At 37.9% G+C, this 17,026-nt stretch overlaps 1 protein-coding gene and 1 pseudogene across 1 annotated transcript; both read left to right on the top strand.

Annotated features, from left to right (window-relative positions):
* The first annotated feature begins 1,985 nt into the window (after positions 1-1,985).
* LOC146392311 (uncharacterized) lies at positions 1,986-7,374 on the top strand. Its single transcript, XM_084945121.1, has 6 exons — positions 1,986-2,297; positions 3,600-3,914; positions 4,095-4,343; positions 4,426-4,590; positions 4,724-4,840; positions 5,139-7,374. The coding sequence occupies exons 1-6, from the start codon at positions 2,249-2,251 to the stop codon at positions 5,339-5,341; spliced, it is 1,098 nt and encodes a 365-aa protein (XP_084801247.1). The 5' UTR covers positions 1,986-2,248; the 3' UTR covers positions 5,342-7,374.
* A 2,237-nt stretch (positions 7,375-9,611) lies between these two features.
* On the top strand, positions 9,612-12,616 carry LOC146392310 (uncharacterized; annotated as a pseudogene).
* Positions 12,617-17,026: the final 4,410 nt, after the last annotated feature.

Genomic DNA, 17,026 nt, shown 5'->3' with positions numbered 1-17,026 from the left:
GTATTGATCCCCGTGGGGAAATTCCTCTCTGCATTTAACCCATTCACTCAGTGAAGCAGCAATTTCTTTATCCTGTGTCAAAGTATGACACTGCTATAGGAGCCTATTACTCAGAAAAACAAGATTAATATAATGATGCTCTTATTAGTCAAGTTTTTATGAATTCACTGATGACACTGATCTCTAACAGGATGGACTGCAGGCAGCTGTTGACTGGGTCATAAACACTGAACAGAGAGGAGACATGAAAGCTGTGGTTGGACTGCTGGTGATGTTGGTCAGTTTCTTATGGTGAGCTGTTGACTTTTTTCATCTTTATTCACACGTTTTGCAGAAATCAGATCAAGTGCAGTCAATAAAAGTTTTACATTACTAGAGTAATATGTAAAGCATCCCGAATACAATAGTACTCAAAAAAAGAAAAAGTATTTTTCACTATTCTTTTCCATATATTAAAAAATAAAATCAAATATTCTGGAATCATTTAGACTATTTCTGTTTCTGCTTCACAAAACCAAAATCCTAGCTGTACACTTTTTTGTTGTTTGTTTTTACTTGTGTCATGTAACTTTTTTAATTTATTAATTCTAAGATACTTTGGAGCAGTTGTCACATGTGATAGTGATCACTTCCTGTCTAGTCTAAATTTACACGTTCTTTTCTGAAGCTCAACACTAACAGGAAACATGTCTAAAGTAGGTTGTACGAGTCTGAATCTGGCTGCTGAGCTGACAGAGACCTAGGATGCTATGTTTGGGCTGTCTGTTTCTGACTCATGCACATGCTGTGGTATCAAGTATCAAGTCTTTGAATACATTTTGAAATGATCCTTTACACAATAAAGCTAATAAACAGAATTTTACAATTGTAACTTGTCACAGTACTGAGTGTGGAGACCCAGTGTTTGTGTTTTTGGTGTAAGTTATATTGGTTGAATGATTGTTTTCTGTCTGTATTATATTTATAGTTCCTGGTTTCTAGGTTTTCTGTTCTGTTCCTGTGCCTCCCCTGCGTTATTGGTATCATGTTTCTAGTAAAGGTTTAGTTCTGTATTTTTGTTCTTCCTACTTGTCTCCGTGTGTTGTATGCTTGAAAAATACGAGTGCTCTTTGTGAGCCTTTATTTAGCAAAATTGGTGTTAATAGTCAATTGTTATTACTACACACACACATACACACACACACACCCACACACACACACACACATTAAAAAGACAAACAAAAAACTTGGGGCACTGACGAGCAAAGGGGCAGGTGCCACTGACAAAACTTTTGTCCAAAACTGTATCATGGATGTTTCTGACTTTATAAAAATCTAAATTAAGGCGACTACACACTTCAAACATATGCGTCCATTCTTGTCCACAGTCTCGTTACGTCCTGTACTGACTATTGTAATTCTCTCTTGCATGGTCTCCCCCAAAAATCCCTCTATAAGCTCCAGCTGGTCCAAAACTCTGTTGCCCGCATTATTACCAGGACCCCCTCCTAGCAGCACATCACCCCTGTTCTCCAGGAACTTCACTGGCTCCCTGTGAAATTCCAGATTATATACAAACTTCTTCTGCTCACCTTCAAGGCTCTAAATAATCTCGCTCCTCCTTACCTTTCTGACCTGTTAACATCTATCTCTTCCCCCTGCTCACTTCGATCCTCTTCTTCTATCCGGCTTGCTGTGCCTTCTTTCCACCTCAGCACCATGGGAAGCAGAGCTTTCAGCTGCTCTGCTCCTGGGCTGTGGAACTCTCTACCCCCAGATATTTATTTTACGTTGTGCTTTTGTTTTCTTATTTTTCTTTTGTTGTCATTGTTCTATTATGTGTTTTATTCTATTGTCAAGTGTCCTTGGGTGTCTTGAAAGGCACTTTCAAATAAAATGTATTATTATTATTATTATTATTATTATTATTATTATTATTATTATTATTGTTATTATTATTATTGTTTTATTTTTCTTTTTTTAAAATTTTTTTTGTTGTTGTTGTATGCCGAAGAGATGTGGCTGTGGCTATAAATTTTTTTCGTGCAACGATTAGCTCTCTGTTTGACTACTAATAAGCATTGTTTCCTTTTTTTCAGCTCAGAACTGTCCAGTCGTGGGATGTTGAAAGCAGAAGAAAAATAAGACCTCCTTAGTTACACCTCAGAGAAAAAGAAAAAAAAAGATGACTATAACAATGTTCTTATAGGTTAACAGGATACATTGCAGGCTGTTTCTATCTGGGTCACACACACTGAACAGAGGAGACATGAAAGCTGCGGTGGGACTGCTGGTGCTGCTGGTCGGAGTTTCTTATAGTGAGCTTTTTTCATGTATTTCTACTAGCACTTTATTTTAAATGACACTTAATAAAAGCTTTACATTATGCATTATCGTGAGAGATAATTAAAAAGGATCTTGAGTACTAAAATACTAAAAAGCGTTTCCATATTCTATAACAAATATATAAAGTCTGCACATCTCATACATCCATCTATTTCTCAGGCAGAGCTTTTCAAAGGGGTAAAGGTGGGGTACATCCTGGACAGGTTGTGCGTACGTTTTAGAATCTAATACTCTGGAATTATTTAGACTATTTCTATTTATTTCTGCTATACAAAACCAACTTCCTGTTTGCACACTTTTTTTGTTTGTTTTCATGGTATGTGTCTCATGTCACATTTCGATCCATTTTCATTTTTACTTGTTAAAATGTTTTTCATTTCAACTGTCTTAACGTAGAATGAGTGTAAACAGCTTGCAAATGGTTATTTCTTGTGCCATGATTTCAGAGTTGAGATGTAAAGCAATCTGTTATTTACTTAAAAATTCACGTTGATTATCCAATGTGAATATAACGCATATTGAATGTGAAAAATTTTACTTTTTAAATAATTTGAAGAAGATAAAATAGTGACTTGAATGTAGAACAGGAATCAGTCAGATGATATTAAGTTGGACGAGGAGATTTTAGTATGAATAACCTGATATTGTCTACTGGCAAGTGCTTTAAGTAGTTAATACTAAGATACTGAAAGCAAATGTAAGATGTGATACTAATCTCTTCCTGCCTGGTCTATATTTACATGTTCTTATCTGGAAATGATCACTAACAGGAAATAGCTGTATGTAGGTTGTACAAGTTTGCGTCTGTGTTAAGTAGAGAAGTTAGTCTGAAAGCTGCCTGCTGAGTCAATACAGTCGGAATAGAGAGGAACAGGGAACATTTTCACATCATTCTAACTACATCCTAAATGCAAAGAACTGAATTACGACAGTACAAAACTTCAAGTGTAAGAAAGGCAACAATGAAGTCTGAAGCAGTATTGTTATAATTATTAGTCTTGTACAACGCCAAGCACAACAAAATCCATGTGTAAGGCACTGAGTTTTAAGTGTTCCTATAGTTAATCCAGCCAGTGCTCAGGTTGGTCTGCCTAGTCTTAGAATCCTGGTGGTGTTATAACCCTCTTTTGTTTCCACTTCTGATCTTCAGCTTTCCGTAAAGAGAAAGAAAAAGGAGGGCACACAGCAAAGCCCTCTATGCTAGAATTCAGGCCACTGCATTAGGCAATCTGGGGATAAACTAACACCTATGACAGCTTTATTTTTGTTTGCAGGTGTGAAAACTTACTGTGATGGCAGACAGGATGGAGCTCAGTGTTATGGAGCTTTGAGAGGAAGTGTGGACATCCAACTGATGAAAAGCACCTCGGAATTACCTAGATACCAATTATTAAAGAATTCTTTAAAAATATTAGATGTGAAAAATGATCAGGTTAATATGGTAGGAAACAGGTCTACCATTATTCCCAGTAATGGAACATTTAGGCTCAATAACCTGAGCAGGACAGACAGCGGTAATTATAGCCTTAAAACCTTTGATTCAGATGGAAAATCATCAGGCGAGCGGACTTTACAGTTGTTTATTCAAGGTATTTTTTCTCTGTTCATAACAGATTAATAGATATCAATTTAACATTGTTTGATAACCTTTGTAATATGCAAAAAAAAAAACTCAAGACACATGTATTTTGTGCTTTTCATTTGAGACTTAAAAGAAGGTCGAAGATTCTGATTTAACATCTAAACTCATGTGTGTGTGTTTCTCTCAGCTCCTGTGTCCTCTGTCCTGCTGCTCTCTGAGTGTCTGTCCCAGGGAGAGATGAGGGTGTCCTGTTCCTCTGAGGGAGGGGACAGTCCTCAGTACAGCTGGACTCTGGATGGACGCACACTGACAGATGCTGAGCTCCTTTCTGTAAATAATGAGACTAACAACATCACTCTGAAACAGCACGTCTCAGGACGTCTTGCCTGCTCAGTCAGAAACAATGTCTCCAAAGAGGAGAGAATATCTGCCTGTTGTGAGTGAGAACATTCTGATAATAACACGTATCATCATTTTGGTTGCTTTGTCTTACATAAATAATCTGTTTTTGCTCATAGGCTGCATTTTCATTAACTGCACTTCAGTCAATGGGTCACAGATATCACGGTGGGTGTATAAAACCAATAGCACCCTGTGTATTGAAACAACAACAGATCATACACAAACTGGCATCGTGTCAAAAGAAAACTCCACTAACAGCAGTGATGATCCATGGTACATTAGTAAGTGGAAAATAAAAACTCTGTAGTTCTATGTGTGTAATTTTCCTCTTCTTTCTTGTCCTTTTCTATAAGAACATACTGTATGTTTGCCGACTCAAACATCTGTGTTTGTGGCTTTCTTTGTTTTGAACAGGATATTTCCCACTGGTCAGTGTTGTTCTCTCAGCAGCTGTAATTTACTTAGTTGTGGGTGTAGTGCTCATCTGTGCTCAGAGGAAAAAGCAAAACAACAGACCAACAAAACAAAAAGGTACAAAACCCTGATTATCCCTGATCAGCTAACTTTAATACAATAACTGGAAAGAAGGAGAAACAGCTCCCCCCAACAATAAAACTACATTTCACTATTGAAACATTTTTTTAAATCTTTTTGTTTGTGTGAACTTTGATCAGAGTCAGACAAACCATTTCACATCATCTCCAGTCTTTGTGCTAAAATGAAACAGCTGTTTCCACAGCAGACATGACAGTGAATATTTTTGTTTCACTCCTATCAAAAAAAAAGCAAAGAAGTCTCACAATTTCTCACATTTCTTGCTAATTTGCAGATGAAGAAGGTGAGCATGAAGTAACCTATGCTAATCTAGGGGTCATGAAACAGCAGGAGAAGCGAGTGGAGCAAACAGGACAGGTGAGAGCTGAGGTGGAAGCAGAGGTGGAGTATGGCCAAGTCCACTTTTCAAAGCCGCCTCAGCACACTGAAACTACAGAAGATGATTGCTTGTATGCCAGGGTTCATAAAGTCAGGTGAATTAAGAGCTTCTATGCAGAATAACCACTGAAGAGCCACAGAGGAGGACTTGCTGTCAAGATGTGTGAATGTCTCTCATTTATTGTGATTTTCGGTATATGAGCTTTTCACATCAAAGCTCATGCATATTGATTTTCTTCACTTTCACTGAACTTTTTGTTCATAACAGGGCATAAATCCATACAGTATTAGGTGGCTCTCAATTACAAGCACCATGAGTTTATTATTTTAATTTTTATTTGTATTCTGTTAAAGATCTGAGATTTCCTCCTGTCATCATGTCAGCGTGACAGGTTTTTCACTCATCTCGTTAAAAGAATAAGGTAAAATTGAAAAACAGAATTGTTTGACAAATTTCACTGCAGCAACACTTTGCAGTGATACAAATTTACATATTGAATAAAAACAATGATTTGATTTAATAACTCGTTATTGTTCATAAATTATTATAATAATACATGCACTAAGTCAGACCTTCCCAAAGTGTGGGGCCCGCCCCCTAGGGGGGGTGCAGAGCCATTGCAAGGGGGGCGCGGTATGAAAAGGGGAAAAAAACAAAAAAAAAAAACAAGGTTTGGACACTGCTAGCACGGGGCGCCCACACAAACGCAAAGCAGGAGATGAAGCATCGCTGAATATGTTTCCAAACCAACTTCATTCTAAGCCAAAGACTAGAAAATATGGTGAAGCATATCTTCCCTTTAGTTTCACCTGCACAAGTGCCAAGGTAGGTCTCCCCTGCAGAATTGGTTTTCCCTTTGTCGGGAGCACCGCTGGGCTGTTCAAATGACAAACAGTATCCCACGTTCTTGATTTTTAGTTCACAAACACTTGTTGTAATGACTAATTACTCCTGACAGTTTGGAGATGTTAGCTCTTTACACAGTAAAATTACAGCGGGATACAAATAACATCAGGCTGATCCTGCCACGATTTGTTCCCTCGGTTCAAATCACGGACAAACAGTATCCCACAGCTGTTTATGTTTTTAAAGCCATTTTGCACAGAGAGGCAATTTTTGAAAAATGTATTGATAGCAATGTTGAATATTATTACACAGGGAAAAAAAACAACTACACGTAAAATATTTACACCGTGAGCCTCTGCCTTTGTAAATGGAGGGACAGTAACTGCGTGTGTATACGTAAGCGTGTAAAAACTGAAGATAGAGACAAAATACTGTTAATCTGACTATCTGCCATTCTGCAATTCATCTCATGTAAACAATAACGTGGCGCACAGCGTGATGTGAAAAAAGCACATACCTTTGACCTTGCGTGACGAACTCCGTATTCCTCGTCCACACATAAATGCAAAAAAGGAGTTTTAAAAAAATCTCCATTGTCGGTGGTTCGAAACGCCGTTTAGTGTGGAGGAAACACCTATCCGTGTAGGTGCGGACGTAGCATAAAAGAGTTAGCAGTTTATTTTCTTACTACCTGTAATTTATTGCAGATTACTTGTATTTGCTTAATTGCTTACTAAATGTTTGAGGTGTGAAATAAACACTGTACTAAGTATTTTTGGCTTCTGTATTACTACCCTCTAGCTATGTATTTAGAATGTAATTTTTTTTGTGTCCATAGATATTCACAAATTCACAAAATCTGTCCCAAATATCACAACCTGTTCCAGTATAGATGACTCAGTTTGTTCTTTATTGTATTTTTATTTAGTTAAGCTAACAGTGTCAATTTAATTATGTCTTTTCTTAGTGTCTGCTTCTCATTTTTCCTTTAAATACAAGTTATGGTTTAAAATTGGTATTCCGGTGTTTATACACCACTTTGTATTTAATGGCCATTTTCCTAAATCTCTTGCTCTTAGCATCTGTTTGGACCTGTCTTCCTCCTCTCACCCCCAACACTCACAGCAGATGGCTGCCCCTCCCTTACTTATTTTCTAATTCATTCTTTTAATCAAAATGTTCCTTCAGGTTAAACAGTATTGCTTATAGCATATAGTTAGTCACTGATTCTTATGAAGACCTGTATGCAAACTGCTCTCATAAAAAATAAATGTATATATGTTCATTCCTGTATTGATTGTTTTTCTTAAAATTCATGATGACATGCAAATTTTGGAAAATAAATTCTGAATATTCTAAACTTAGCTTTAAAATATGAATATTCTAACTCATCTCAACACTCAAAAGCACATGACAAACCAACTGACACACCTGAGTCACCCACTTTCTTTATTCTACTCACGAGCGACTCAATCACACTGGCTGTTTATTACTAATCACTGTGTAACTGCTGTAAATTCACAGTAATTGCCATCTCCTTACAAATGTTTATTAAAGTCACCACACCACACGACTGACGGACTGTGTTTAAGGTAACCTGTCAGCAACATGTCACCGATGAAATATTTAGTGTTTATTTGCTGGTTTGTCGGTAGCAGCTCCTGAAAAGCAAGTCTACCACACATCTGTTCAACCAACGCCAGTTGATCTGCGACGCCAGTTAATCTGGAACACCAGGCCGGACTAAAGCTGCTGCTCTGGGTGGATGTGCACGGTGGAGACGAGGAAGCCCTGAATAAGCAGGTGTAGCGCGCCAAATAGCCAAGGGAGTCCGGAGATCATCCTCTGTAACCGGAGGGCTAACTCCTCCTGGTATTCCTTAACCGGCAGCGCTACACACTCTTGGCAGAGAGACTCTACAGTGTAGACTAGGTCCGCCTGGAGCTCAGGAGAGGGGTTGTGAGCTGCTGGGTCCACTGTCTGGTCGCGTCCTTCTCTCATGAACCGGCTGTGTGCAGACCCAAACGCAAACTCACTGACACAAGGAATGAACTCAGAAAGCCACAGCTTTATTGGCTGGCAGGGGGAAACGCATACAAAAGTAAACTAAATTGGGAAGTGCTAAACTGATACATGATGAAAAACACAAGGAAACACAGCCATAAGGGAGACGTGGACATGAATACACAGAAGGATGAGGAAATGAGAACATACAGGGAACACAGCTGATATGAATTCACAAGATGCCACAGAGGAACTACGCCAAACACGGAAACACAAGACTTTCATAATAAAACAGGAACTGCAATATTACACAGGAGTGGGGAAAAGGCAGCAAGGGGAAGGAGCAAGGGAACACGAGGGAGAAAGCAGACATGACAGGCTGGGGAAACATGATTGAATAAAACGAGGGAAAATCAGGCACAAGAACTCGCAACTATATAAACACAGATACACAGAGGGAGACACAGGGGCAAAGACACGGGGAAATCTAACAACCAAAAGCTAAACATAACAACCTAGGGTGGATTCAAACCATAATACAAAATGGAAAAAAACACAAGAAACTGAAACTGCTGGGTCATAAGACCCATCATCGTAACACAGACTGCACCTCATCCAAGCATACTAGGACTAACACTGCTAACAAATGCCTGATGTTTAAGGGGGAAAATGCCTAATAACTTATCATGTCTGTTCGTCTCCCAATTCCCATTAGTCTTTGAGCCAGGAATCCTATTTCCGTACATCACAAATGAACAGTGGAGGGTAACATAATAAGCAAACAGGAGGATGTCAGAACAAAAACATTGCAGAGAAAGAACACGAGGATTAGACCAATGTGAAACACCAGCGCAGTGAGAATGTATGTTCACTGCATTAAAAACAGCAATTTTAAGGACAAAATATCTCAAAACCTGTTTTGTTTGAAATTGAATGATATGACACTGTGATGAGGTCTAGTGCTGAAGATAATACATTTCTTACCAGTGTGACATTCTCAGACCCAAAGTCAGAGCTGAAAAAAGGCATCAAAGCTAATAATGGCCAACAATGGAGCAGTGTTATTATTATTTACCACTAGAGGGTGCCATTATATTTGGAAAAGAAATTGTGGTAGTTGTGATATGCCTTCAATGTTCAGCTTTGCAAAATGAAATGATAAAGCTGAAAATCAGCTTATTATTAATTTGATGATTGTAGTGTATTATTGAGCATAATGGTGGGCTGTAGCTCAGGAGGTAGAGCAGGTCATCTACTGATTGGAAGGTTGGGGGTTCGAGCTTTGGCTCCCCCAGTCTGCACGCTTACCCCAAGTTGCAATGCATCTATTGGAGTATGACTGTGTGTGAATGTTAGTTAGAAAGAACTTAAAAGTGCTGGTGTGATCTAGAAAACTGCTTTATAAGAATCAGTCCATTTAACATGTTATAAGACATTATCGTGAATAAAACGATTTTTCCTGCCAGCAACAACACTAGACATTCACCCTCATCTGTAAATTCTTTTAACAATTTACAGATGAGGGTGTCCTGCTCCTCTGAGGGAGGGGACAGTCCTCAGTACAGCTGGACTCTGGATGGATGCACACTGACAGATGCTGAGTTCCTTTCTGGAAATAATGAGAGTAACATAATCACTAATGATTAATTAAATGACTAGCTGATACAACAATGAATTTTGTTTCTTATCTAACTTGAATCTAACTTCCTTGCTAATAACCATTTAAAAGTCATCCTTAGTTTAGTTTAATTTAGCTGTCTTAATGTGTTATTTTCTGAAATTAATAAGCCACCCTCATAATCAACCATGGGGTTCAATGAAGTTTGACATTACAGGCTTGTAACTATCAATAAAAGTGAAACCCTGCCTGTGACAGACCTAACATGACCTTTCATTTCTGTGTCACTGAATAGTTCACTCCTGGCTCAAATGTGGTGAAGCTCAGGAGTAATATAATTGAAAAGGAACAGCAACACCAGCTGGTGGTTTGCACCCCAGAAAATATTAGCCAATAACAAACCTTAATTATACTGGAAAATGATTGTAAGGCACAACAACTCATTGCTGACAAAGTCAAGATCTGAAATCAAGTTAATTCCAATATTAGATCAAATAGTGGAATAGATCAAATAACAGGGCTGGACCCACTAGGGAAAGAAAAACAGGTTCAGAAGCAACATTAAATTACAGTAAATGGCAATAATTACAGTTAATTTTACAAAAGACCTAAACCAAAAACACTAAAAGCAGCAGCCCAACTTGATATAAAAAACAAACTAAAGGAATTAGCTGGAGGCCACTTGTGAACACAGTTTCCACTGAAGAAAGGCCAGAGGTGCTACAAACACGATGCTTCACTGAATGTGGAAAAAAACAGATAACTATAGAAATAAATACTTCTTCTTTAAAAATAATATGGTGCAGGTATTGAACTTCACTATATTTCTAGCTCTGTTAAAGTGTAACCAGATATGAGAAATATAATAATATAATAAAATAATACTCCCTATAACATCTTATAGTCTTACTTTGGAATTAAAAGAAGGAAAAGAAAAATCTCTGATTAAAAATTATCTACATTATGCTATATTACCTTTGTTTAAACACCCAACTTAAAGCTTTATTAACATTTCTCTCTTTATCTTTGAAGCAATATGTCTCAGTTTATCTAAGTTGGCTTTTGCTGACACTTTGCTCACAGACACATTGGCAACTTCTGCTGTGAAGTAAGCAACATGTCTTCAGATGGGGAAGCATGAAGTTTCCATCTACTGGTTTACAGAGGTGTTACTGTTGCATATGCATGCTTCTGTATTTAGTGAAACTGTTAAAAACATGCAAATATTTAATGAATGCTTGCAGAAGCAAAACAATGCAAAAGTTACATTCACAGCATTATGTTTCTTTAAATCATAAGTTTCCTGTGTTGGGTGACATAATGTCATCTAAAATCACAAACAAGAGGACAGAAGAGGAACATTAGATGAAACCTACGAGGTTCAGAAGTTTGAATGTACATATTTTATCACCATGTGTACTTCTGCCATGCTATTAATGCTTAAATGACAAAATGTTAAAAGCACCATTTTCACAAACAAAACATTAAAAAAATTCCCCTGTTCCCAGAGTGATCACATAATCCACGATTACTTGTATGACAACCACTGCAAAGCCCAAATACAATTTAATATGAACAGCTGCTACTGGTAGGTTTACCTTATAGTGTGAGGCCTTTGGTGCTGAAGTCCTTTGAGATGGAACTCCTTCTTTTCCTGCCTTCACCAACATCTACCACGGCCCTACAGTCCTCTGTACAGCTGGACTCTGGATGGACGCACACTGACAGATGCTGAGCTCCTTTCTGGAAACAATGAGACTAACATCATCACTCTGAAACAGCACATGTCAGGACATCTGGTCTGCTCAGTAAACAGCAACAACGTCAGTAAAGTCTCCAAAGAAGAGAGAATATCTACCTGTGGTGAGCGAGAATATGAAGGAAAGGTGATAACTGATTGTTAAGGTCACTGCATACCTCAACGCAAATGATCTGCTTTTTATTCACAGGCTTCATTTTTATTAATTGCACATCAATTTATGGGACACAGATATCAGGGTGGGTGTATGAAGCCAATAACACCCTGTGTACTGAACCCACAACCGAACCAATGACCACTCAAACTGCTGTGGGTAAGAAGACTGACATAGTGTCAGTTAAACCCTCCACTAATATTAGAACCGACAAGCAAAACGATAGCAGTGCTGACCCATGGCACATTATTAAATGAAAACTTACTCTGCACAATAAATCCACTGATGCCCTTTCGTCATAAAAAACCATTACTGATTCAAACATCTGTGTTTTGTCTCTTTTATTTTTGAAACAGGATATTTGCCACTGATCAGTGGTGTTCTCTCAGCACTGGTATTTTTCATTGTTGTGGGTGCATCAGTCATCTGTGCTCAGTGAAAAAAAAGCAAAACAACAAACCAACCAAAGAAAAAGGTACAAAACTAAATTTTTGCTAACTCAGTTTGCTCAGCTTATATTTTTCTTTTTTGCAGGTTTTTTTTGTTTGTTTGTTTGTTTTTGCTGTTGAGCAAAGCTTATTGATCACTGTGTCTCATGTGAGTGATATCTGCAAGTATCACTATTCCTCATAGCTTAAACTAGAAATGTGAGGAAACACGTCTGCCCAAAAGTAACAATATTACAGTTCACCAACGGAAACTTTTAAAAGTCAACTTTTTTTTTTAAATTCTTATCAAGAAAGCGAATAAGTACGATCATTCTACGTTTTTGCCACACCTGATTGTTGTGCCTTATTGCAAATGAAGAAGATGACCAGGAAGTAACCTACGCTGATGTCAGGGTCATGAAACAACAGGGGAACTGGATGGAACAAACAGCAAAGGCGGAGGCAGAGGTGGAGTACGGCCAAGTCAAGTTTTCAAAGCGACCTCGGCACACTGAACTAAGAGGAGATGACTGTATGTATGCCAAGATACAGAAAGTCAGGTGATATAAGTGGTCAGTGCTTTTAAACGGACTGCACCAATAAAGGTTCACAGAGGGAGGAGGTGATATTAAGGTCATTTAATTTCTTTCTTTGTGTACAGTTGACTCTCTAACAGAACAAAGGTTATTATCCAAGTCACCACAGCTTCATCTGCATGTCTTCATGTTCAGCTCAAGAAACAGCTTACAGTAATAGATTTAAGCAACATCAAAGTGCTTGTTATAGACATATTACTCACAATTCTGATAATTTTCTGGATTTGTTTTCAACATCTTGGCATGCTATTTGTACTTAGAAGTATCTAAGACAGTCATGTTTCCTGATTTTTGAGGGGTTTTTGGGATGTTTAGTTTTTCTCTAGTTTGGGATTCTTGATGATCTTTGTGTTTGTTTTGTGCTTCTGTTCCAAAGGTCTTGATGTTAATTCTGGGTTTTGATATGAAATTTTTTCTTTGAGCTCCATAGCTTTCTGTCTATCGGGTGATGGTTATGTTCCTGTTATCTGTGTTATCGTTTGTATTTCCATCCTGTTTCTTCAGTCTTGTCTTCGTGTTTATCTCTTGTGTTTCTGTCAAGGTTGCATGTTTTGAGTCTGCCATCAACTTCCTGTTTTACTTTGGCGGTCTTTAGTCTCTTGTTCTTCGTGTGTAGTTCCACTTCCTGTGTCGCACAATCTGTAATGTATGGCTGTATCCCAATTCAGGGTCTGCAGCGTTAAAGTACGCAGCCTTAACGGTCCACAAGGGCTGCGTACTCAAAGACCGCCAAGGCCGGAAGTGCGAGGCTTGTGAAATGGCACGGTCTAGCCTCCAATCGTGCTGCCCAGGTTGCCTAGCAACCATGACACTAACAGCTGGAAACATTTCATACAGCATTATTTGACAGAAAGGAAGGAGAAAATATTTTGTTCATTTGTTTGTTTGTTTCTACATGAGCTTTGATTTGATAAGTATCTGAGGCTGAGACCACGGGACTGTGAAATCATGATTATTGGGCTTCATTTCTGTACTGAACAGTCATTTTAAGATTAGCTAGTAAATAACAATTAGCTCATGTTGTTCATGAGACTAAACTCATCTTACTTTGGTAATGTACGTACAATATGGCCAATATTAAAGTTATAATTCCAATCATTATTAGTTATTACAGCAGTGAATGACTGTTTCAAATACTGAGCCGCAGTAAAGATTCAAGCTGCATTTATTTATATTTCCTGTCACCTTAAATCTTCACTGTATATATAACTGTGTTATATATAAGAGACAAACATTGTTCTTTTAATATGTGGGCATTACTAAATTTGTCTCAGTGCTTACTTTAAATATCCATAAAATCATCAAATTTTCTGTAAGATTAAGGTCGACTATTGAACGGTGTATATTTTAAAGTAAAGGCTTTAAAACCAAGTTAGTACAAACATCGCTAATGTCACATAACTTTGCCGACATGTGGCCAACAGGAATGTTTTAATGTTCTTCGTTATTAAACATTTGCGCATAAATAAGTGACATAATATTCAGTTCTTACTTTTAAAAGTTTACTCTTCGGGCACCCCTCCTCCGCCGGTTTTTTCGGCAAAATTATCCACACCCACCGCCGCGCTATGCATTCTGGGATATGTTGGGCCACGAAGTCTACACCGCCACATCCTTAAAATTCAGGGAAATGAAGGACGCATTTTAGGGCCGCATTTCGAGCAGCCTTTGTCGCGTCGCTGTGACGTAATCAGCCTTAAAATGCGGCCTTTAAGGCTGCAGACCCTGAATTGGGATACAGCCTATGCATATATTGTCTCAGTCCTTGCCTGACCTCATGTCTGGAGTACAAACTTCTCGATGCATTGATTCAGCTCAGTCTTACCACACACATCCAGGGATATGTCTTTATGTTTAGTGAGCTACCCTTATAATCACAGATTGTACCTTTATTGTATGCTGAGCATCGGATGATCCAACACATAATTTGGCAATTTTAGATTTTTACATTGTTTCGAGGTTCAACAAATAAAACTTTCTGTAGGGTTTATTATACACTCATAGCTTTATGTTTGCATTTAGTAGATCTTCCTAAACGTTGATTTTACCAAATGTCTTTTAAATTCTGTCTTTAATTATTAAAAAACTTTCTGTATTTGTCTCATATGGGTCTAATTACAGATGTTGGTCCATTGCTGTCATGATTAAAACAGCATTTATGTGAAAGACTTGTGAGAGCTTAGAAATGAACAAAACCTGAAAGTATCAGAAGATGAGCTGTGAAGTTTCACTTCCTGCTTCACAGGGGTGTTACTGTTGCTTAAAGATATTTGTATATTCAGCTAAACACCTTCTTAAACATTTAGAAGTAGTTTTAAGGAAAACTATTATCTAAAATTATGCATGCAGGGGCAAAGCAGTGCAAAACATACATGCAAAGCATTATATCACAATAAATCACAAGTGTTGGACAAAACCATAAGAGAGAGAACATAAGAAGGTATAATAAATACAGTTTGACTTCAGAACAGGAAATAACCATAAGCTAAAGGCCAGTGTGAAAATATGTGCATTGGCACAGTGTTAATGCACATATTTTCACACCTTGTCAGTGCTTCCTATAATGAGGAACTGAAGACTTCCTCTGACACTCAGCTAGCTGTTGGCAGTGGTGAACTCCCAAACTGTGTGTTTTACCCAAGCAGTCAGCAGTACCACCCAGGGCAGTGAACTAATGATGCCGTGACTACTACATCAATGACTATTTCTCTGTGGTCTTCTATTCCCTGGCAGCTTATTCTTCAAAATCCTTTGTCCAATATATCAACTATCCCTCCTCTGCATATACCTAAACCATCTCAACCCTGTAAAATGCAAAAAATAAAATAAAATAGATCAATAAATAAATGTAGTAGAACTTTTTAGACAATATTGGAATTTACTTAAGAAACAATGATTTAGTTTTTCTTTAAACAACCATGTCACTGTCAAACAGTATTATAGTCTAGTCACCAGAGCTATTGCCTAGTAGCTATCACTATGGCAAAGAAGTAAATATCAAATTATTTTTATTTTATTTTTACATTTTATTTATGTATTTAATAATAAGGGTGGGTTTTGATGACCGATTTATCGATTAAAATCGATTCTAGCTTGGATAACGTGATATGATTCATTAAAATTCTGAATCGATTTTTTAATATGCTTTTTTTTTTTTTTTTTTGCCTGAAAAGCCAGAATCTCAGGTTAAACGTCACAAAATTTAAACACCAAACAGCGAAAACAGTAAATGAGAGCAGGTACACGGATTCTGCACAAAAACATAAACACAAAGCGCGGACCCGCTGAAACATCAGAATCAGTGAGATGTCGCCTTTCTCACCCAACGGCACAGACACAGTCGGGGCTGAAAGCCGACAGCTCACTGATTCTGATGTTTCGGCGGGTCCGCGCTTTGTGTTTACGCCCTTTTTGCGCTGATTCTGAAGCTGCAGGTTTTATCTCTCTCCAAACAATACTGACTGAACCAGCAGCAAAAGAAGATCCAAACTACTCTTCACATAAACATTGTCATGAATTCCCTCTTACTTTTGCTGTTTTGCTTCCACCACGATAAAATCACACTTCATGCACAGCTCTCTCTCTCTCCCTCTCTCTCTCTCTCTCTCTCTCTCAGTATACTTCAAGAACAGTTTCAAGTCTAAAAATCTGTTTTCTGCATTATTCGCTTGCTTGTTGCGCACAAGTCTACCGTTGTTTACAGCGCTGTCGGCCGCTGTTGTTTTCCTTTTACTTACTTCCGAAAAGAAAACCTAATTTCTGCCTATTTTCAATAGGCTACTGAACAAATTTAAACTTTTTAAAATTATGCAAAATTGCAAAACGCTTGGCTGTGTCTCTAGTAAAACCTCTGTAACTTTGCTCTGTTTCACTTCAGCAGCATCAGGTAATGTTCATATGTTGATCAATGGCTTTCTTTCGTTTTTGATCTACTGCAGAATATTTTTATAAAATCCCAGGCCAGGAAAATCACCTTCATGTTTTTCTGTGTTTTATCCTCAGCTACTTTGACACAAAGGCATCTGCTGTGATGCTTACACCTTTGATAAAGTCTTGCAAGTGTCAGCTTTCTTTTTATAGATATAAAAATATGGAAATGTACTGATCTGAATTGTAATATATCTGACTGTCAAAATTTCCCAGATTCAAATCGAATTGAATCGAATCGTGGATCGAATCGATTCTGGACCTTGTGAATCGGAATCGAATCGATTCTAGAAATCAGTGACGATACCCAGCCCTAACCCTAACCTCTTCTGTCACATCAACCCTCTGCATGTACTCCTTCACTAAATCCAGGGGTCTTCCCTCTTCTGCAAAATGCAAAAAAGCAGATGAATCATTACATGGGTTAAAACTTTTTAGACAATGTTGTTAT

The sequence above is a fragment of the Perissodus microlepis genome, chromosome 2 (assembly GCF_051167445.1).
Source record: "Perissodus microlepis isolate ML-2025 ecotype Zambia chromosome 2, ASM5116744v1, whole genome shotgun sequence".
In the NCBI taxonomy this organism is placed as follows: Eukaryota; Metazoa; Chordata; class Actinopteri; order Cichliformes; family Cichlidae; genus Perissodus; species Perissodus microlepis.
This window is presented reverse-complemented; position numbering and strand designations above follow the sequence as displayed.

What these genes read in the sequence shown, in the direction of transcription:
- LOC146392311 (XM_084945121.1), top strand. Translation starts at nt 2,249, where the DNA reads ATGAAAGCTGCGGTGGGACTGCTGGTGCTGCTGGTCGGAGTTTCTTAT. An exon ending in GCTGGTCGGAGTTTCTTATA is followed by an intron (nt 2,298 to 3,599) that starts GTGAGCTTTTTT and finishes TTTTGTTTGCAG; the next exon opens with GTGTGAAAACTTACTGTGAT. An exon ending in TTTACAGTTGTTTATTCAAG is followed by an intron (nt 3,915 to 4,094) that starts GTATTTTTTCTC and finishes TGTTTCTCTCAG; the next exon opens with CTCCTGTGTCCTCTGTCCTG.